Consider the following 22,745-nt stretch of genomic DNA (forward strand, 5'->3'; position numbering starts at 1 on the left):
TTTCTTTTATCTTTTACAGTACAAATACTTTAATAAAAAATATAAATGAGTACTGTACATTATGTATTGTGTTGTAATTGAAATTCATATATTTGAAAATGTAGAAAAATATTTAATACATCTCAAAAGGTATTCTACTGTTTAACAGTGTGATTAAAACTGCGATTAATAGCGATTAATTTTTTTAACTATTAAATAACTAAGAGATCAAAACAGATGCTAATGTTAGTGTTTTCACTATATATATCCTCTATGTAAGAGCTATAGTATTACATTGCATATACCCCTGAAATTACGTTTACATTATGTATACTCCAGTAATTAGCTAACCCTAGATTAAAGTGTGTGTTAATATGAAAATGTATTCAGGTGTTCAATTAATAAGAGCTAGTGAAATATCCTATTGTTTGCTGTTATACAAACATTTGCATGTATGTATAACTAACTAAATTACTAAGAGATCGTAATTCCCTCTGCAGTATCTGGCACTGGCCACTGTCCGAAGACAGGATACTGATCTTGTTCTGGATTTATGAACTTTGACTCACCTGTTATTCTATCTTACCTGCTTTAACCTCTCAATAACTCATTCTTAAAAAAAAAAAAAAAAAAAAAAAAAAAAAAAAAAAAAAAAAAAAAAAAGAGCTAATATACCTATAGTTAGTTTACTATAGAATTGGCTGCTAGCATTGTCTTTGGTGTAAGATCTGACATACCAACTGATTTGGGGTAAGTGACTGATCCTTTGTAATTGAGTAACCTGATGAGGTGTGATTTTTGGTTTATGTAACTTTTATCACTAAGTCCAGTTTGTCTGGGTGGCAAGGCTGGAGAGCGTAAGGGGACTGTCTAACTCCATGGTAAGACGGGTATAGTGATCCAGGAGTGCACATTTGTAGATTGGTGGTATGTTCTATAATTAGATTTCACCAGTTTGGAACGTCTGCCCTTGTTTTCTGACAGTCTGTCCTGAGATAGTCACTCTCAGTGATGAGCCACTCTAGAGAGGTGTCACTCACTGACATTAATAGGTGGCAGGTTTAAATAAAACATAAGGAAGAACTTCTTCACACAACGCACAATCAACCTGTAGAACTTGTTGCCAGGGGATGTTGTGAAGGCCAAAAGCATAACTGGGTTCAAAAAAGAATTAGATAAGTTCATGGAGGACAGGTCCACTAATGGCTATCAGGAAAGATGGTCAGGGATGCAACCCCACACTCTGGATGTCCCCAAGCCTCAGACTGCTAGAAGCTGGGACTCTAGATGACAGGGGATGGATCACTCGATAATTGCCCCGTTAATTCCCTCTGCAGTATCTGGCACTGGCCACTGTCCGAAGACAGGATACTGTGTTAGATGGACCATTCGTCTGACCCAGTATAGCCAGTCTTATTTTCTTAATTCCAAACAGAGCTATCCAAATCACTTTTGCCAATAATTTTTAGAGTGTAAATATCAGGTATTAAGAACTATAGTATTCCCACTCATGGTTGCTAGGGGTTTAGTAATTCTAATCTATTTTAATCTCTGTAGAAATTAACAGAAGCACCAATGACTAGTCTATTTAGAGTGAAAAGCTTTACTATTGCTAAACGGGTAGCTGAATCTTCTCAACTGTTTAAACCATAGTATCCAAATTCTAGCATGATACTAGGGGTCTCAGAAAAACTTCAGAAGGGTGTTCCGAGTCAAACTTTTTTTAAATCATCAGTAGAGCACATCTTTCTAGGAATTTAACAGTGGGGGAGTGAAATAAAAAAATTAAATAAATCACGTTCAAATAACTGGTAGGACTGTACCACAAAAATTTTGTTCCGTCTCCCAAACTGGAGCACCAGAATCACTACCTACAATATATCAGAGGGGTAGCCGTGTTAGTCTGAGTCTGTAAAAAGCAACAGAGGGTCCTGTGGCACCTTTAAGACTAACAGAAGTATTGGGAGCATAAGCTTTCGTGGGTAAGAACCTCACTTCCTCAGATGCATCTGAAGAAGTGAGGTTCTTACCCACGAAAGCTTATGCTCCCAATACTTCTGTTAGTCTTAAAGGTGCCACAGGACCCTCTGTTGCTTTTTACCTACAATATAAAACTTCATAACACTAATTTTCAAATCTTTTATTTTGAAGTCTGATTATTCATCTTAAGTATTTTAAAACTAATTATCAAGTTGTTTAATTGCCACTCTCAGACAACTGCTCAACCACCAACTCACATGGCTGATAAGTTGTGTACATTTTATTTCGGTAAAAATTCTATTTCCATTTAAACTCTCCTTCCCAAACATGAGAAATATTTAAATCTGATCTTTTTGCAAAAAAGAACTTTTATACACTGCAGCAGTGTATAAAATGCACAATCAAGCCCCAATGACACATGCAAAGAGTAGACTTTAAACACCAATGTCTTTCTTACTATATTTGCAACTTCAAACAGATCAAATTCATTTCCCTTAGTGTTATTTGTGAATATTAATGCAAGTTAACAGTACTCTCACAAAGTAATATTTACCTCTTTAAGGCAGACAGCCTGGATTCAATGGTCTCGTGTTTAATTTGCACCTTCTGAGCACTGTTTATGATTTTAGACAGGTCTTCCTGACGGATTTTATTTTCTTCAGGTCTTGAAGAGGAAACCTTTAAAAGTAAAATAACCCACTGATGCAATATGAAATTCTGAATGCTAAATGTTATTTCTCTCCTACTACTCAAAAGAAATTGGTATTTATAAAACAGGCTGGATAACCGGCACTAGAAATCACTCTTTTATTTATCCTGGAATGTCATCATATATATTTTAATAATTTCTACATCACTGGGCATGTTGAAAATTAAAATTGTAAAACTAGTATATATCTACAGTATATTCTCCCTTTTATCATACTTGACTTGTATTTAAAAAAAGTCAAAGGCTTATAAACACACAGTTCTATTCTACTCTATAGAGGTTCTTACATAGCACCGTCCAGTATCATATTAAGTGACATACATAACATCTTATCCTCTCCCCAGGGGAAGCGCTGCATGGTTTTTTAAAAAGTTAAGTAAACTGTGCTATATATTTATATTAGTGAATGCAAGATCAAAATAGTACGATTTGTAGTTGGAACAAAACAAAAACAAAACAAAAAAAGTACAACTGTTTAATAAAAAATTAAGAATAAATTTGTTTTGTAATTTTCTCACCCCTTCGGTGGGCTGCTGATTTATTATAATGAATAATAGTTAAGGAAAAATAAAAAACAGTGAATGACATATATATAAAAAACAAAAAAAAAAACAAAAAAGGGGGATTACTTGGAAGTGCAATTCGTTTCATTTTCTCTTTAAAAGTAAAATCCAAAATTCCTTTGTGACTACAGGCCTCTGTGTCAACAGTAGCCAGTTGTGACTGACTGACATGCCCACCCTATCTGTTCACAAGACTAGCTAAAAGCAGTCAATGCTCCATGTGTTTTGTATGACCTTTCACTCACCTTCCTTTTAATATGTTCCAACAAGTCATCACGGCCCTGCTTAAAGTATGGGTGCTGGAACTCCACAGGACCATCCCGTTCCAATTTGACAATACCAGAGTCAACGTGGACTACTTTACGGAAGCCATCTGAAAAACAGTTTAACCATGAAGAAAAGAAAACACTACAGAATTTAGAACTTTACTGCCGCAACCCCTCCCCCGCCCACATTTTTAAGGGTTGGGTGAAAAAAAAAAAAAAAGTAGGATATTCTTAAATAGTTTTTAAGAAAGATAGCTATGCTAAAAAAACTTACACATATTTAGCTGTCTCACAAAGCTCGCCATGTTGTTGTGCTTGAAGTACTTAGGAAGAATCTCTTTTGCAAATCTTTGTTCATCCAACACCAGGAAACTCTGGCCATTCTAAAATGAAGAGCACATTTTGTATTTAATTTTTAAAAATTTGTTTTTATTAAGGGGCACAATAGATACATAACATCTTATGAGAGGATATCCTTTCCCCCACATGACACTATGAACTTTACTATGCAAACTGCTGCATCATGAGTAAGGCTGATTTTGTCACAGATATTTTTAATAAAAGTCAGACAGGTCACGGGCAAAATAGAAACATTAATGGAAGCCATGACCTGTCCCTAACTTTTACTTAAAATATCCCTGACAAAATGGGGATCTGGGAATCCCCACACTACAAGTGGGGCAACTGCAGAGACTAGGAGCTGCCTGTAGCAGCTGGGGGCTGCGGGGTACCCCTGCAGCCTGCAGTTCCTGGCATCCCCCGCTGCTCACAGGGGCTGAGAGCTCCGGGGTTCCTGCTGTCTGTGGGGGCCAGGAGCTTGGGTTCCTCCACAGCAGCTTGGAGCTGCGCACCACCCGCAGCAACAGGGAGCTCTGGGGTTGGTCCTGGCAAAGGTGGCAGGGATACCCACAGCTTCCTGCCCTAGCGGTGGGGGACTCTGCAGCTCCTGACCACCATAGGCTGAAGTCACGGAGGCCGCTGGAAGTCACGGATTCCATGACTGCCCACCCTCCGTGACTAAATTAGAGCCTTAATCATGACTGCCTCTATGTATATGGATCCACCACTGCTGATAGGACCTGTAGCAGCCTCACACCACTCAAGGACAATGGGGAATACTTAAGATTAATGATAGTACTTAGACCATACAAGTTATGCTAAAAAAAAAAAAAAAAAAAAAAGGCAGCTACATATTTGGAAAACTAGTGTAATCTTACCCCTCTGCAGGGAATGGGGGAAGATAGGAACAGGACAAAAGAGGCCAAGGAAACAGGCGAGGTTTAAATAGTAAACCACAGAAACAGAGAGAGCCAGACAGGAAAAAAGTTGGAAAGAGAAAAGTCACACAAAACTGGAGAAGTGACTGCATGAGGGAGAGAACGATCAGCATGTAAGAGCCTGCCTGAGGCAGGGAACACCCTGCCTGCCTAGATAGCAATAGTTCCCCCCAAAAAAGAGCGAGCTAGCAAGACGCACTGTGTTAAGGATGTTTGTTGTTTTCTATTTAATCTGTACTCTCTCGTGCTTCATATGATTAACTATAAACGGCAAAAATTACTCCTGGGGGAATTCTGCACCAAAAAAGTTATAAATTCTGTGCACAATATTTTAAAATTCTGCATATTTTCTTTGTCAAAACAATAATATAATCACCCCAGTTTCAGGTTTTTTGGTAATTTATTTCAAGATACCCGTCAGCATGTATGTCTGTAACAATACAGACAAAAAGAAAGACTCAGGAAATTTTTTTTTGGCAAACGAACAGATTCCTTATGAGGCATATTAGTACAGAGCTCTAAGTAATTCATTTAAAATACAATACAGAAATATATTTCCTGCACCCCTCAGAAGCAGTGCAAAAGGCCTGGGGGAGTCAGGGGTAATGGAAGAGCTGAGGGAGAGGGAAGGAATCTGAAGGGTGGTTGGAAGTAATATAGAACAGGGTGGATTTGGGGGGGGGGGGGAGAAAGAGATTGTTAGGAAGTCTCCTCCATGCAGACCTTGGCTGACCCCTAATCTCTCCCATTCAGCTAGGCACATCTGCCTCAGTCCCTGTGTGGCCCTGCAGCCCCTTCTCTAACCCCCCCCCCCCACTAGCTCCCGAGCCCACATCCCAGTCTGTCCCCTCCACTAGCCCTTCTGAACCCCAGTCTGTGACACACACCCCCCCCAGCAGCTCCATGTGCCCTGCTCTGTCAGTCCGGTGCTTCCTCTCCTGGCTCCGCTGTGAGGAACACAGCCTCTCCAGCTAGCTGCCCTCTTTTCTGGTCCAACAGGAGCTCCTGGTCGGGGAAAGGTGTAACTGCAGCACCTCTCCAGCAGAATCTATATTCTGCAGAGAAAAAACAATCTGCAGGGGCCCTGAATTCTGCATGTGCACAGAATTGCCCCATGAGTAAAAAAATGTGTTAGACTTGGGCGAAGTGCCCGAGTGCAATAACTGCATCACAATCACTGTGTGCATCCAGAGAGAGAGAGAGAAACGGTTACCAGAAGCTTTCACTCCTCTGGCGTGGAGTTCTGGGAGAAGTTGTGTTTAGGTACAGGATTACCACTGAACCCAAGGGGACTAGGCAGCTGGCAGTGGGTTCCAGCTCTCAGAAGGAGTTGTTGGAGTGCAGGTTTGCCAATGGACTCTGAGATTGGGGCAGTGGCTAGACATCATTAAGGCTCTGGAAGTTAAAACACCTGGTGATCCATGGACACAGAGGCTTGGATTTCCTTTACAGCAAGCAAATGGGTGGCCAGCAACATGTGCCCAGCAGGATCTCTGACACCTGCTGAATATGAATAGAATCTAAAGTGATATCTTCCTGAGTGCACAGACAGTTATCTCCATTGTTTCTGCTGTTGCTCATAGCTTCCTCAAGCACCAGGAGAACAAATTACTATGATTTATCAGTTGCATTGCTCCAATATGGTTCAGCATAACTGTATAGAATCCTGTCAGTTTCATTTGCTGCTTGGGAAAGGCCTGGGAAGGAGTGAAGTCTTAGGGACCCTCTTCCTCATAGCAGCCAAGAGGTTCTGGATGGACAGAAAAGAGACCGAGAACTCTTTCTCCCCTCTAGTAGCTAGAAAAGGGTAGGAATTTCAAGTTTATCAAATACCAGTTAGCCAGAGACTAATGTAAAAGATGAAGCTGTTAAATCCAGGAACAGCAGTTTGGTAGCAATCTCTGCACTCATCATTTCCATGCAGCTGGGTGTGAGGGAGGCTAGTTTTCTCACCAGTACATTGATCCTGAACTTTGATGAAGACTTTGCTGTCACTGTCAGACCTTGTCTACAGTAGAGCATTCAGCTGTTTGTGCTTCAAATAACTGTACTGCACCAAGTGAGGCACAATGACTGAATGCATCCCAACTGATTACCTTAGTTGGTTTATTTTGCCCTTGCATACATCAGGCTTGCCCTCAATTTAAGATGCGGGCTGTCATCTTTGACAGATGTCATTGATGAAAGCTCCAGATGACAAGCCTCCACTTCTCAACACAAAAATCTCTGCAGCCAGGGTCCGTCCTAGCTTAATAGGGAGAATTGAGAGACCATTAGGAATATCATTTACCATATGTGGTTCCTCAGAATGGGATTTACAACTGGCAAATCACGAGAGGTTCCCCATCTAAGGGTACGACTATACTTACCTCCGGGTTTGGCGGTAAGCAATCGATCTTCTGGGATCGATTTATCACGTCTTGTCTAGATGCGATAAATCGATCCCGGAAGTGCTCGCCGTCGACACCGGTACTCCTGCTCCGCGAGAGGAGTACGCGGAGTCGACGGGGGAGCCTGCCTGAGTACCTTGTAGTTCGAACTAAGGTACTTCGACTTCAGCTACTTTATTCACGTAGCTGAAGTTGCGTATCTTAGTTTGAACTGGGGGGTTAGTGTGGACCAGCCCTAAGAAGTCACAGAGCTCAAATTTGGGGGCACGGCTGAGGGGCAGGGGACACTTTGCAAGGGTATGGCAGAAGGCAAAGCACAGTGTCATCACTGGCAGTGGACCTGAGGAACAGACCATGAGAAGAGACACTGGGGGCAGGAGGGGGCTTGGCTGAAAGGGACAGAGAAAGGACTCTTAGCTGGTGTAACTAAGGAGGTTCACTACCTGAGAGAGCTGTTAAAGATTACACTGACTAACAGGAACTGTGTCTATGGTGGCACTCAATCGGAGAGTCAGCTGATTGAACCACAATTCAGATCTCTACAAGTTCCAGGGTTACTTCCACCAATAGTTGCTCCCCTGAATCATTTAAAGAGCTTTTTATTCGGATGAAAAGCACACTTGAAATGATGGGAACAATTAGTGCTTAGACAGGTAAATTTCTCCTGTGTAGAAAAGGCCTTCTTTAGTATCCAGTTAGTAGGTGTCTGGAAAATTTTCCAAATCCCATTGAACCCACTGTACCTCAAAAGAAAAGTGATGTAAATATCAAAGCCTGAAACACAGCATACCAGATTTTATTCTCTACAGATCAATATCGCTACATCATATCAATGAAAATAGTCAGAACCAGAGGTTAACACAACTGTGACAATGTTGTTCTTCCATTGTTACAATAAGGGGAACAGGTATCTGTTGAAATTCACAACTATTAGTGCTGTAAAATGGGACATTAAATCAAAGGTCTGACTACTTATATCCCAATGTCTTTTTGATCAAATTCCAAATCTGATCATTAGTTTCTGCTTCGACAAACTGCCCTACACAGTTACAAATGAACAAGTTATTCTTCACTTCCAGGAAAAAATAACTAATGCAGTGTTATCTTACACTAGCTATTGTGTATCCATTTAAGAGAGGGAAGTATTGTATGTAATGTTTTAGGGATGAGTTGTACTGCATTTGGAATCCTCCTAGATAAAACATCCATTATGAATGTAAAGTGTCACAACAGTATTTCTGCTAAGAATAGAGGTCCTTAAGTTAAATTAAAACTAGACAACACTGAATGGTCAGTTAAAGCATTTAGAGTTTCCATTCTCAAACAAGGGAACTAATATTAAACAAAAAGCAAATTAACAAAAAAAAAAAAAAAATCAATTCACACCAGGTGGGATCTCCAACTCCTGTTTCTCCTACTGGAAGTTCTGGTGGAGACTATCAGTGATTCATATAATACCACAGCAAACTATATACTAAAAATCAACATTGTTTAAAGATGTTTCTGACACAGTATAAGTGCCTACAGCGCTCTATCATGAATAGGACTTGTATCTCAGTGGGAGATGACACCGTAATACTTCAGAGAGGGCCCATATAACTAGGACTAGCTGGATCAGCTTCCCTTTCAGAAAGCACTGGAAAGTTTCTGAGGCCTGGTCTACACTACATGGTTAGGTCGCCACAAGGCAGCTTACATCAACCTAGTTGTGCATGTGTCTATGCTCAAATTGCTCTCCCACCACTGTAAATTCCCCATTACGCCGACATAGTAACACCACCTCCCTGATCAGTGTACAGATATGATTGATATACATAGGCCTGGTCCACACTACCCCCCCACTTCGGACTAAGGTACGCAAATTCAGCTACGTTAATAATGTAGCTGAATTCGAAGTACCTTAGTCCGAACTTACCGCGGGTCCAGACGCTGCAGGCAGGCTCCCCCGTCGATGCCGCATACTCCTCTCGCTGAGCTGGAGTACCGGCGTCGACGGCGAGCACTTCCGGGATCGATCCGGGATTGATTTATCGCGTCTAGACAAGACGCGATAAATCGATCCCAGAACATCGATTGCCTGCTGTCGGACCCGGAGGTAAGTGTAGACGTACCCTTAGGTTGGTGGGAATGCAGACTCTGCATTACTTATTTCAACCCTAACTGTCCTCCAGCAACTGTCCCACAACTGACCTCTCTGGACATCATTTTTAATTCCTCTGGCCAGGGGTTACAGAGACCAGAAGCCCCCCTTCTAAAGCCCTGCAAATTTTTGAAATTCCTTTTCCTGATTGCCCAGCTTGGCGAGCACACCTAGCAGCTCTCCATGGTTACGTGCAACTGCCCAGCTGAACACGCCAGCTGCATGCTCCAGACACACTCCCGCCTGGAGAAGACAGGAAATATTGGCTCTCCTGGGCCTGTGGAAAGAAAAGGCTGTGCAGGCACAGCTCCAATCCAGCCTTAGAAATGTCAACACATACAAGCAGATTGTTCAGGGGATGCAGAAGGGCTACAAGAACAAGTAGCAGTGCCACTGCTCCTTGCTCTTCATGCGGCAGGCATAGCAGACAGCCAACAAATGATCCAGTGCCAAGCCGCAAACCTGCCACTTTTGCGAAGAGTGGCATGCCATAATCAGCGCAGACGTTCCCTCCCCCCGCCAAAAAAAATCCAACCCCAGCAGAACTGAGTATACCTCCGAGAAGCCCAAGTCACAAGCCCCAGCTGTGGACAGCAAGGAGGTGGTATATGGGGGACAGGTGACTGAGGGACCCAGCTGTGCAGCAAGACAGTCGGACCAGTTTTTGACTTCACCACAGTTCAGCCAGCAAGCCCGATGCAGGGGAAGGAACTTCAGGTAAATGTGTAGATACATTTTCAATTTCAGGGATGGCACCCCCCCAAAGTAGCAGGACACAATCTTTTGACTTTCCATTAATTTATTCATGCTACGAGAGCTAGTGCTACAACCGAGAGCTAGAGCTGCTATCTACTTTTCATTCCCCTCTAGGCAGGGAGGGGGGGGATGCTGAGCAGTTTATGTAGTGTAAAAATATCACTAGGAAGGACAAAAAGAATTTGAAAAACAGCTAGGCAAAGACTCAAAAATTAATAGCTTTTTTTTTTTTTTAATATAAAGTACTTCAGAAGCAGGAAGCCTGCTAAACAACCAGTGGGGCCACTGGACGATCAAGATGCTAAAGGAACACTCAAGGATGGTAAGGCCATTGCGGGGAAACTAAATGAATTTTTTGCATCTATCTTCCTGGCTGAGGATGTGAGGGAGATTCCCAAACCTGAGCCATTTGTCACCTAAAAAGAATCTGAGGACTTGTCTTCGATTGAGGTGTCATTACTGGAGGTTTTGGGTGACTACGATCTGTTCCAAAGAGTTCTGTAGGAACATATATGTGAAATTGCAGAACTACTAACTGTAGGTTGTAACCAATCATTCAAATTGGCTTCTGTACCAGATGACTGGAGGATAGCCAATGGGAGGCCAATTTTTAAAGAGGGCTCCAGAGGTGACCCCAGCAATTACAGGCCGTTAAGCCTGACTTCAGTACTGGGCAAACTGGCTGAAACTAAAGTAAAGGACAGAATTGTCAGTCACATAGATGAACCTAATTTGTTGGGGACTAGTCAAGGGAAATAATGCCTCAACAATCTACTAGAATTCTTTGAGGGGGTCAACAAGCATGTGGACAAGGGGGAATCCAGTGGATGTAGTGTACTTAGATTTTCAGAAAGCCTTTGACAAGGCCCCCTCACCAAAGGCTCTTAGGCAAAGTAAGCTGTCACGGGAAAAGAAGGAAGGTCCTCTCATGGATCAGTACCTGGTTAAAAGAGAGGAAACAAAGAGTAGGAATAAATGCTCAATTTTCAGAACGGAGAGAGGTAAATAGTGGTGTCCCCCAGGGGTCAGTACTACTCAACATTTTCATAAATGATCTGGAAAAAAGGGGTAAACAGTGAGGTAGCAAAATTTGCAGATGACATAAAACTACTCAAGATAGTTAAGTCCAAAGTAGACTGTGAAGAGCTACAAAAGGATCTCTCAGAACTGGGTGACTGGGCAACAAAATGGCACATAAAATTCAATGTTGATAAATGCAAAGTAATGCACATTGGAAAACATAATCCCAACTATACATACAAAATGATGGGGTCTAAATTAGCTGTTATAACTCAAGAAAGATCTTGGAGTCATTGAGTCTAGCTCTCTGAAAACATCCACTCAATGCGCAGCAGCAGTCAAAAAAGCTTACAATATTGGGGATCATTAAGAAAGGGATAGACAGAAAATATATTGCCTACCTAGAAATCCATGGTACGCCCACATCTACAGATGTGGGCGCCCCATCTCAAAAAAAAGATATATTTGGAATTGGAAAAGGTTCAGAAAAGGGCAACAAAAACTATTAGGGGTATGGAATGGCTTCCATAGGAGAAGAGACTAATAAGACTGGGAATTTTCAGCTTGGAAAAGAGATGACTAAGGCGTGTGTGTGGGGGATATGATAGAGGTCTATAAAATCATGACTGGGGTGGCATTATTAAGTGCCATTGCCCTATACTACTAGAATCATGCAACCGAGCAATTCCCTCATTTCCCTTTTCCCAGTGGGCCATACTCACCTCAGCTGGGGCAGTGACTGATGCTCCCCATCTATTTTAAACACTACATTCTCACTTCTGCTTGGGATTGCTTGTGGACAGCAAGGGGAGTAACTTAAGATTCTGAAGTCTTGCTTTCTGTAGTGAAATGGTACCTGTGTGTGTTTTACGTTCAGCTGCTGCCATTGCAGCCTTCGGGGTCTGCCCCTCCACACCCACAGAACACCCGAGCCAGACAAAGAGAAAAAAAGAAGACTACTTGGGATAATATGTTCCAGGAGATCCTGCAAGCCAGCGCTGCATAGGACCATGAGCACAGGGTCTGAAGGAGGAACACTGCTGACAGACTGGAGAAGGAAAGAGCAGAGAGGAGAAAGGCCCAAGAGTCCAAGCAGGAAAAGGAGAGGGAGATGCACCAGTATATAATGGGGCTTCTCAGGCAATCAGCACAGATGCTGCAGTCTGGTAGACCTGCAGGTTCAATAATCCTGAGCCTACCTTCCTCTGAAGCCCATTGAGAACTCAATATCAGAACCTCCCTACACTGCCCGCCCCACCATGCATACTCCACCCTGGGGGACGTTACAGACAATCTCAGTTTGACCCACACAGACTTGTGAAAGCCATGGTTGAAATGGACATGAAAATTCTTTCCCCTTCATAATTTCTGTTCTTAATGTATTAAGTTTTTAACATACTGTATTTATTTTAAAATTGCACAGGGTTTTTTTTTGCACTGATCGTTACAGAATAAAAAATTAATTATTTCCAAACAATATCAGAGGGGTAGCCGTGTTTGTTGCATTTTACAGATCCAGACTAAGAGTCCTGTGGCACCTTATAGACTAACAGATATATTGGAGCATAAGCTTTCGTGGATGAATACCCACTTCGTCAGACGCATGTGAGACGAAGTGGGTATTCACCCACGAAAGCTTATGCTCCAATACATCTATTAGTCTATAAGGTGCCACAGGACTCTGTTGCTTTTTCCAAACAATAGAATTTATTAGTTCAAAACATAAGCTGTGGAGTGCTCAGCAGTTCTAAAAGCAGCCAATTACCTGTTACTACACAATGTCATACAACTCATAGGATCATTCACAGACAACCTTAACAGGTGCACTGTCAATGTTATATTCCTTTACAGTAACCACCACAGGACTCCTCTCAGGCCACAAAAGAGCAGGGCCAGGTAGAGCCTACAACACCCCACACTATTCTTGCTCACTCTTAAAATGGTTTTTCAAAGCCTCCCTGAGCTCTTCTAATAGCCCTTGTATCTGGATGTTCAAATTCAGCAGATAGCTGTTCCACCTTGGCAGAAACTCCCCCTCTGCCCCTTGCTTCACATACATTATGCAGAATATAGCAAGCAGCAATAACCCCATTTGGATATTTTTCTCATTGAGGTCCAATCTTGTAAGTAAGCAATATCAGCGACCTTTCAAATGACCAAAAGCACATTCAACTGTCATTCTACACCCACTGAGCTGATAGCATCAGGGAATGATTCAACTATCAACTTCATGAGCCAAGGGGGTAAAGGGTAAGCTGGGTCTCCCAGGATCACTATTGACATTTCAACATTCCCAATAGTAATCTGGCGGTCAGGAAAGGAAGTCTATACTTGTAGCTTTTTGTAACAGTCCTGTGTTCTTAAAGCTGTAAGCATCAGGCACCTTCCCTGAGCAGCCCACACTGATGTCAGTGAAGAGGTCCCCTGCGATCCATCAGTGGTTGCATAATCATACAAAAGTAGCCCTTTCTGTTGAAGTACTCTGTGGCAAGGTGGTCTGGTGTCAAAATAGGGATATGCATCCCATCTATCACTCCACTGCAGTTCAGGAACCCCACTGCTACAAATCCATCTACTATGCCCTGCACATTGCCACTTACAGTCCTGCTTAGCAGGAAGTGATTAATTACCCTGCAGACTTACATCACAACGGCTCCCACGGTGGATTTCCTAACACCAAACGGATTTCTGACTGACTGGTGGCAATCTGGCATTGCAAGTGTCTATAGTATGATAGTCATTTGCTTCTCCACTGTCAAAGCAGCTCTCATTTTCGTGTCCCACTGCTGGAGCACTGGGGCAAGCTTGGCATACAGATCCAGGAATGTGGCCCTGAGAAACCAAAAGTTCTGCAGCCACTGATAGTCATCCCAAACCTGCATTACCACATGATCCCACCAATCAGTGCTTGTTTCTCAGGGCGAGAAACAGTGCTCCACCACCTGCAGCTGCTAAGTGAATGCCACCAACAACCTTGAACTGGTTCTCGCTATCTCCCACGACAATCTATCCCTTCAAGGGAATCATCATGTTCCTCACTGATTTGGTTCTTGTGGCTCTGCAAAGACTCCAGGATTGTGTGCCGTGTGCTTGCAATCCTCATGACAACAGTGCAGAGCTGTGCAGGCTCCACGATTCTGTCAGAGATGATGAACAAAGAGAAGGGACACACGGGTTTGTGGGATTTTGAAAAAAGGTACAAAAAACTGTGGGACACACAATATTATGCAATGGAGACAGCTGAAAACTGGGAAGTTATAAATTAATAAATAAATAAATTATAAATTAATGGAGATATCCTATCTCCTAGAACTGGAAGGGATCTTGAAAGGTCATCGAGTCCAGCCCCCTGCCTTCACTAGCAGGACCAAGTACTGATTTTGCCCCAGATCCCTAAGTGGCCCCCTCAAGGACTGAACTCACAACCCTGGGTTTAGCAGGCCAATGCTCAAACCACTGAGCTATCCCTCCCCCCCACGCCAGTCACCCCTGCACAACTTGTTTCGTCCCCATCATGCATTGCCAAAGCTTCCCAAAAGATGCACGCTGGATGGTGGCTAATTGCACAATGGTATACCTATCCATGGTGCACCGCACTCCGCATCGATACAAGCACTCTCGTGAGTATGTGCACTGTCAACACAAGGAGCAAAGTACGCATGCGCACAAGCCACATACTAACCGCGGCAGCTGTATGCTGATATAACTTAAGTTTACAACGCAGACGTGACCTAAGTTAAAATATTTGCTTAACAGTTGGCTTAACACCCATTAACAGAAAAATTACAGAACAGAAACATTTAAATTTTAAATACAGAGAGCCTGCCCTCAGTTGCATCATAAACTAGTAAATATGACCATGGACAAGTCAACGGGGCTCTAATCTTCCAGAGTGCTTCAACTTACTTAAATGAGACAACAAAATAAACTCATTTGTAAGAATGGCATCTTAACCTCTGTGACTGTTATCCCCTCTTTAAAACTGACATATTTACCTATCTTTGTAAAGTGCTTTAAACTCTATAGATTGAAAATGCTATGTAAATGCAAAACATTACTTAACTTTATGATCCACAGTAGAAAGAAATTTAGTGAAGCACAATATAGTTACCGCCCCATTCCTCTAGCAGAGGAGAAATGCTTGTCATAGTTACATTAGAGCATAAGAAAATAAGCATTGGTCTGACCCAGTATAGCCATTATCGGTCTAGCCCGGTAGTATCCTGTCTTCCAACGGGGTCCAGTGCCAGATGCTTCAGAGGGAATGAACAGAACAGGGCAATTTATCAGGTCATCCATCCTGTCATTCAGTCCCAGCTTCTGGCAGTCAGAGATTTAGGGACACATAGAGCATGGGGTTGTGTCCCCTGTGTGGCCATCATGGTCAACAGACATTGATGGACCTATCCTCCATGAACTTATCCAATTATTTTTTGAACCCAGTTATACCTTTGGCCTTCACAACATCCCCTGGCAATGAGTTCCACAGGTTGACGGTGTGTTGTGTGAAGTAGAACTTAGTAGTTTTAATCTTGCTGCCTATTACAGGTCTGTCTCATCTTACGCTGGGGTTACGTTCTGCGGTCAGCGCGTAAAGCGAAAACCGCGTATAGTCAAAATTACATTGAGTGTAATGGCAGGCGGAATCGCCCGCACTGCAGGAACAGTATTTAAATTGTTATTTCTCTTTTTTTTGTTTGTCTGTTTTTGCCAACAGCGTAAAGCTGAATTTGCACATGTTAAATGCGCGTAAGATGTGACAGACCTGCAATTTTACTGGGTGGCCCCTAGTTCTTGTATTATGTGAAGAGGTAATTAACACTTCCCCATCGTTTTCTCAATGCCACTCACAATTTTATAGACCTCTATCATAACCCGCCTTAGTCATCTCTTTTCTAAGCAGAACAGTCCCAGTCATTTAAAATCTCTCCTCACAGGGAAGCTGTTCCATACCCCAGCTCATTTTTGTTGCCTTTCTCTGTACCTTTTCGAATTCTAATTTACTTTATTGAGGTAAGGTGACCAGTACTCACAATATTCAAGGTGTGGGAGTACCACGAATTTATTTAGTGGTATTATATTTTCTGTCCTATCTATTCCTCTCCTAATGGTTCCTAGCACTACTAGCTTTTTCAACTGCTGCTGCACATTGAGCAGATGTCTTTAGAGAACTATCCATGATGACTCCAAGATCTCTTTCTTGAGCAGTTGCTAACCAGTAGTGAGTATTTTTAGACAGCATTTCTTGCTTTCTCGGTCATCACTAGTTTGTTCATGCTATAAGTTCACCTGTCCCAAATTGTTCCTACTGAAAACAAACCATCTCCTAAAAAAATCCATATGGTAATGTTAGAAGAGCTGGTCCAATGAGTCTTAGGCCTTGGCTACACTTGAGAGTTACAGCACTGTATAGCCACCCCCGTCCACACTGGCAAGGCATTTGCAGCGCTGTATCTCCGTGGTTGCAGCGCTGCATGTACTCCACCTCTCCGAGAGGAATAGCAAGTATTGCGCTGCCGCTGCAGTGCTGCGGCGCCAGTGTGGCCACCCAATGCGCTGTGAATGGCCTCCAGAATTATTCAGCAGTATCCCACAATGCCTGTTCTAGCCATGCTGGTCATCAGATCAAACTCTATTGCCCTGGCCTCAGGTAACCAACCATGTGACCCACCCTTTACATTCCCCGGGAATTTTAAAAATCCCCTTCCTGTTTGCTCAGCCTGGCGTGGCGTGGAGTGCTATCAGCGAATCTTTCCAGGTGACCATGCCTCCACGCGCCAACCGAGCCCCAGCATGGAGCAATGGCGAGTTGCTGGACCTCAGTGTTTGGGGGGAGGAAGCTGTACAGTCCCAGCTGCGCTCCAGCCGTAGGAATTACGATACCTTCGGGAAGGTATCAAAGGACATGATGGAAAGGGGCCATGACAGGGTCGCCCTGCAGTGCAGGATTAAAGTGAAGGAGCTGCGGAGTGCCTACCACAAAGCCCGTGACACAAACGGCCGCTCGGGTGCTCCCCCTGCGACCTGTCGATTCTACAAAGAGCTGGATGCAATACTTGGGGTTAACCCCACCTCCACTCCGAGCACCACCATGGACACTTCAGAACCGGTGGGGGAGGGGAGGGGAGGGGAGGAGGAGGAGGAGGAAGTAAACGGGAGTGATGGTGGTGGTGGGCCGGATGGAGACACCCCGGAATCCCTGGAGCCATGCAGCCAGGAGCTCTTCTCGAGCCAGGAGGAAGGTAGTCAGTCGCAGCAGCCGGTACTTGGTGGAGGACAAACAGAAGAGCAAGTTCCCGTTTTTTTTTTTTCGGGAAGGAATTTTTTCGGTGCGGGCTCTTTGGGAGAGGCGGGTTAGGCATGCATGCCTAGATGCGGAATAGTGCATTGATGTGGTTTATCACATCGCAGTAATCGGCCTCGGTAATCTCCTCGAATGTCTCATCCAGAACATGTGCAATGCGCTTGCACAGGTTTATCGGGAGAGCCACCGTGGTCCTTGTCCCAGCCAGGCTAACGTGTCCGCGCCACTGTGCCGCGAGGGGCGGGGGGACCATTGCTGCACACAGGCAAGCTGCATATGGGCCAGGGCGGAAGCCGTATTGCAGTAGAAGACCCTCCCTTGCTTCCCAGGTCACCCTCAGCAGCGAGATATCGTCCAGGACGAACTCCTGTGGAAAATGTTGGGACAGTGTTCAGCGTAGGCGTCCCCTGAAGCTGTTGGCTCTCCCCAAGGCACAGAAACCTAGAGGACAGTGCAGCCCTGAAACAATCAGTCCCCCTTACTCACCATTTTGAGGCTCCCGTGGGATAGGTGTGCTCTGTTTCGGATGGGAAAATTATGCTATTGTGTAGACCCTGTGTGTTTTCTACTCCTTAAGTGCGGGGGGAATCATTACTCTGTCTGGTATAAACAATGCTGCCTCTGTTAAATGTTGCATTTTGCCTATACAGCTGCATCAACCTTGAGACCTCAGACGTCCCTCTTATCGCCTGTTCAGAGGCTGCAAAGACTCAGGAAGAGACTGCGAAAAAGCAAAGAAGACATGCTGCAAGAAGTGATGCGGCAATCTATTAAAGAGAATGAGAAAGCACAGAACTGAGGGAGAGAGAAAGCAGGATCCGCCGGGAAAATGCACCGCGCACCGGCAACAAAGCACTGATCGGCTCATAAGCATCCTGGAGTGCCAAGCAGACGCTATCCAGGAGCTCATAGCCATGCAGAAAGAGGAGCAGTACCGCAAACGCCACCCCACCCCCCCACAGCCCTTGTCCCAAAACTCTTTCCGTTGTGCCCCACTGTCACCTCCAACCCACTTTCCCCAACTTCTGTGTTCTTCACGCCACTCGCTGCCTCCAACACCAGTATCTTCACCACCCAGCCCTGAAAACCATGACCCTTACCCTCTGCACTCAACCCCCATCACCATGCAGTATAGCTATCCTGAAGTGCAGCACTCCCTGCACAGCACATCAGACAGGACATACACGAATCTGTGATTGTACTGTTCCCCACTCCACCCCCTTGTTTCTTTTCAATAAATGGATTTTTTGGCTTTGAAAACATTCTTTATTATTGCATAAAGTAAGAGACTCCTTAGCCCAGGAAATAAACAGGCACTGCAAGTCTGCTTAGCAAACACTGATGCCTAAAGACTGGAACTACTGCACTTCACTCCCGTGCAGGGCACCAGATATCACTGCTGGTTTTCAGCCTCAAGTTGCTCCCTCAAGGCATCCCTAATCCTTGCAGCCCCGCGCTAGGCCCCTGTAACAGCCCTGCTCTCTGGCTGTGCAAATTCAGCCTCCAGGTGTTGAGCCTCAGAGGTCCATGCCTGAGTGAAGCTTTCACCCTTCCCTTCACAAATATTATGGAGGGCACAGCACGCAGATATAACCGCGGGGATGCTGTTTTCGGCCAAGTCCAGCTTCCCATACAGAGATCGCCAGCGGGCCTTTAAACGGCCAAAGGCACACTCCACAGTCATTCGGCACTGGCTCAGCTTGTAGTTGAACCGTTCCTTGCTGCTGTCAAGGCTCCCTGTGTAGGGTTTCATGAGCCACGGCATTAACGGGTAAGCGGGATCTCCAAGGATCACAATGGGCATTTCAACTTCCCCTACCGTGATCTTCCGCTCTGGGAAAAAGTCCCAGCCTGCATCTTCCTGAACAGCCAAGTGTTTCGAAAGATGCGGGCGTCATGCACCTTTCCGGGCCAGCCTGTGTTAATGTCAATGAAAAGCCCACGGTGATCCACAAGCGCCTGGAGAATCATAGAGAAATACCCCTTCCGATTAACGTACTCGGATCCTAGGTGGGGTGGTGCCAGAATAGGAATGTGCACCCCATCTATGGCCCCTCCACAGTTCGGGAACCCCATTTGTGCAAAGCCATCCACTATGTCCTGCACGTTACCCAGAGTCACGGTTCTTCTGAGTAGGGTGCGATTAATGGCCTTGCAAACTTGCATCAACACAATTCCAACGGTCGACTTTCCCACTCCAAACTGGTTTGCGACGACCGGTAGCTGTCTGGAGTTGCCAGCTTCCAGACTGCAATAGCCACCCGCTTCTCCACTGGCAGGGCAGCTCTCAATCTCGTGTCCTTGCGTCGCAGGGTGGGGGCAAGCTCCTCACACAGTCCCATGAAAGTTGCTTTTCTCATCTGAAAGTTCTGCAGCCACTGCTCGTCATCCCAGACTTCCATGACGATGTGATCCCACCACTCGGTGCTTGTTTCCCGAGCCCAAAAGCGGCGTTCCATGGTGCTGAGCATGGCCGTGAATGCCACAAGCAATTTCGTGTCGTACGCGTTACGCGGCTCAATAGCATCGTCGGACTCCTCACTCTCACTGTCACTTTAGATCTTAAGGAATAGTTCGACAGCCAAACGTGACGTGCTGGCGAGATAAGTCAGCATATGCCTCAGCAGTTCGGGCTCCATTTCCCGCAGACAGATCATGCTGCACAGAAACTGTTGAAAGATGGCGCCAAAGGTGGACGGAAACAAAGGGATTTCTGGGATGCGAAGCGATGCATCACGGGGCATTGGGACAGGACCCAGCATGCCCCGTACTTACGCCCCCTTCCCACAACCCACGGCGCCAGAATGGGAAGAGGTGCTCTGTGGGATAGCTGCCCATAATACACCACTCCCAATAGCGCTGCAATTGCCGCAAATGTGGCCATGACAGTGCGCTGGACAGCTGTCAGTGTGGACAGACTGCAGCACTTTCCCTACTCAGCTGCACGAAGTCAGGTTTAACTCACAGTGCTGTACATCTGCAAGTGTAACCAAGGCCTTAGTGGTAGGACTGGCAAAATGTAAAAGAACTTGAGAATAAAAGTGCTTACTGGTCCCTTAACACTCCTTTAACTCAGGGGTTCTCAAACTTAATTGCACTGTGACCCCCTTCTGACAACAAAAATTACTACACGACGGGGGGGGGGGGGAGGAAGAGATCAAAGCCTGAGCCCAGCCGCCCCAGGCCAAAGCCAGGGTAGTGGGAATCGGGCTTTGGCTTAAGCCCTGGGCTCCAGCAAGCCTAACACCAGCCCAGGTGACCCCATTAATGTGGGGTCCCAACCCACAGTTTGAGAACCGCTGCTTTAACTAAAGGGGAGCACCACCCTCATGTGATTTTTTTTTAAATTACACATCCTTCTAGTTCCTTCCTCTCATTGCCAACAAGCATCAACACTCGTATGCACTTATATGGATGACTGAAACTCTACATTTATTGATCACACACCAAAGACCATTTTCCAAGCTACTAGAGTTGACGATTATGTTTACATGTGGAAGAGATAGGACAACTAATTCCTACATCCTTATCAAGCTAAGGAGAAAAACACTTTATAAGAATAGATATTCAGTAAGTTTGTATAGGCAACCTCTCCTCCTGTGGTCCTACCCTCGCAACTGGAAGCAAAGGTGTGAATAAGCATCATCATATAATAAAATTAAAACTGCTATGGAGTAGGGACACGGAGAGAGAAAGACAGAAACCTGGAAACTCTCTAAGTTCCAGCTAAAAGTCTCTCACTAAAACATTTTAAGAAACCAAATCACCTTCAGACTCCAGTTGTGCCCCACCACCACCTATCCACCCCAGAAGAAGGCCACACAATCTCCTCTAAAAGCTCAGAGCCCCTCCCCGCCATTGTGTAGGCCACCCCTGAAAGCGGGAACCTGCTGATCTGGGGTAAGCAGCCCTTTCGTCTCCAGCCCCTCACCCCCCACCAAAACTTTAGCCTGTGGGGTGCGGGCAGGAGACTGAACCCGCTGCGGAGCGGAACTCTCCAACGCACACGCGGTGTAAATCTACTCCCTGAACAAGGCCAGGTCGGTGCCCAAAACCCAGAAACCCCCGCCCGTCCCCCGCCGAGCGGCGGCAGCTCGGGGCCGGGGAGAGGGAGCGGACACGCACGAGGAGTTTCTGGGTCACCGACAGGAAAGGAAGGGACCTGGCTTGAGGGAGGTTCCAGGTTTGGCCCCCCCGCGAGCGGGCAAGGCGCTGCGGGCCCCTCTGTGCTCGGGGCGGGGGCTCTCAGTCCAGCTACTCCTGGGGGCGGCGGCTCTGCCCCCCTCAGTGCAGGACGCACTAGGCCCGGGGGGGGGGGCACAAGGCCCTGGGGAGGGCGTCAGGCTATGGGGAGGGAGGCGCGGCCGCCCCGAGCGGCTCCTCTCCTCTGCGTGCCCGTCTCCCCAGCTCAGTCCGCCCTCTTCTTCCCGTGGGGGGGGGGGGGGGGGGGGGGCGGCCTTGCCCCCGGGGGGGGGGGGGTTCCCAGTCTCCGTGGGCGGGGGCCCTACCTGGCTCCAGGTGATGAGCTGGTTGCTGGGCGCCTCCCCCAGCAGCGCCCACAGTTTGCTCAGGAAGGCCGGGACACCCGCGCTCGCGGCCGCCAGCTGTTGCTGCTGCTTCATTGTCGTTGTACTAGGACCAGGACGGGGCTAGGCTGGAGTGGACGGGCCGCGTGCGCGCATGCGCACCTACCTCCGCAGAACACTGACCTCACACGCCTGCGCGCCTGTGTGGCGTTCCCCTATACCCCCACACGCCCTTTACATAACGGGCCCACGTGCACCGCCCTCACGTGCAACAACAGTGCCAGCCCAGCGTTCCTATTGGACGGAACGCGGAACGGCGCAGGGAATCTTTGCGACCCTCAGTGGGAGGGCGGAGCCTCAGCCTGAGATTCTATGTAAATGACGAGTCGCCCCAGCCAATCGGGAAGTGACTCTCTGCAGGGCTGGGGGAACGTGAGTGCTGTGCACGTGAGAGACAAGGCGGGGGGAGTAGCTTAGAACAGGAGTGGACGGGGCCTGGCCTAGCGGGACAAAGGCGCGGGGTTGAGGAGCAGCTGCAGGGGCTGGCAGGGTTAGGGAAGGAACCTGCTCTCCCCTGTCCCGATCAAGAAACTACCAATCTGAAGGGGCAATAAATGAACACTGGAGAGACTGCTTGCAGGAGGTGATGCAGCCATAATTGTGCCCTTATACTAGGGGTGGCAAAATATGGTCCGCAGGTCAGATCCAGCCCGTCTAACATTTCTGTCTGGCCTGCCATGACTCTAGTGGCACAGCAGGGTGCTCAGGGAGGCTGCCTGCATGCCATGGACCCATGCCACTCCTGGAAGTGGGCAGCTGCTGGTGGTATGTCTCT

At 46.0% G+C, this 22,745-nt stretch overlaps 1 protein-coding gene across 1 annotated transcript in view; it reads right to left on the reverse strand.

Annotated features, from left to right (window-relative positions):
* HSF2 (heat shock transcription factor 2) overlaps window positions 1–22,057 on the reverse strand; it is a 42,658-nt gene extending 20,601 nt beyond the window's left edge. The window contains exons 1-4 of the mRNA XM_024192613.3: window positions 21,893–22,057; window positions 3,772–3,880; window positions 3,477–3,604; window positions 2,513–2,637 (exon numbers count right to left, since the gene is read on the reverse strand). Of these exons, the coding sequence (XP_024048381.1) occupies window positions 2,513–2,637; window positions 3,477–3,604; window positions 3,772–3,880; window positions 21,893–22,006 (476 nt within the window). The 5' untranslated portion in view covers window positions 22,007–22,057. The remainder of the gene's footprint in view (window positions 1–2,512; window positions 2,638–3,476; window positions 3,605–3,771; window positions 3,881–21,892) is intronic.
* Window positions 22,058–22,745: the final 688 nt, after the last annotated feature.

The sequence above is a fragment of the Terrapene carolina genome, unplaced genomic scaffold (genome assembly GCF_002925995.2).
Source record: "Terrapene carolina triunguis isolate 2854851 unplaced genomic scaffold, T_m_triunguis-2.0 Scaffold85, whole genome shotgun sequence".
Taxonomy (NCBI): Eukaryota; Metazoa; Chordata; order Testudines; family Emydidae; genus Terrapene; species Terrapene triunguis.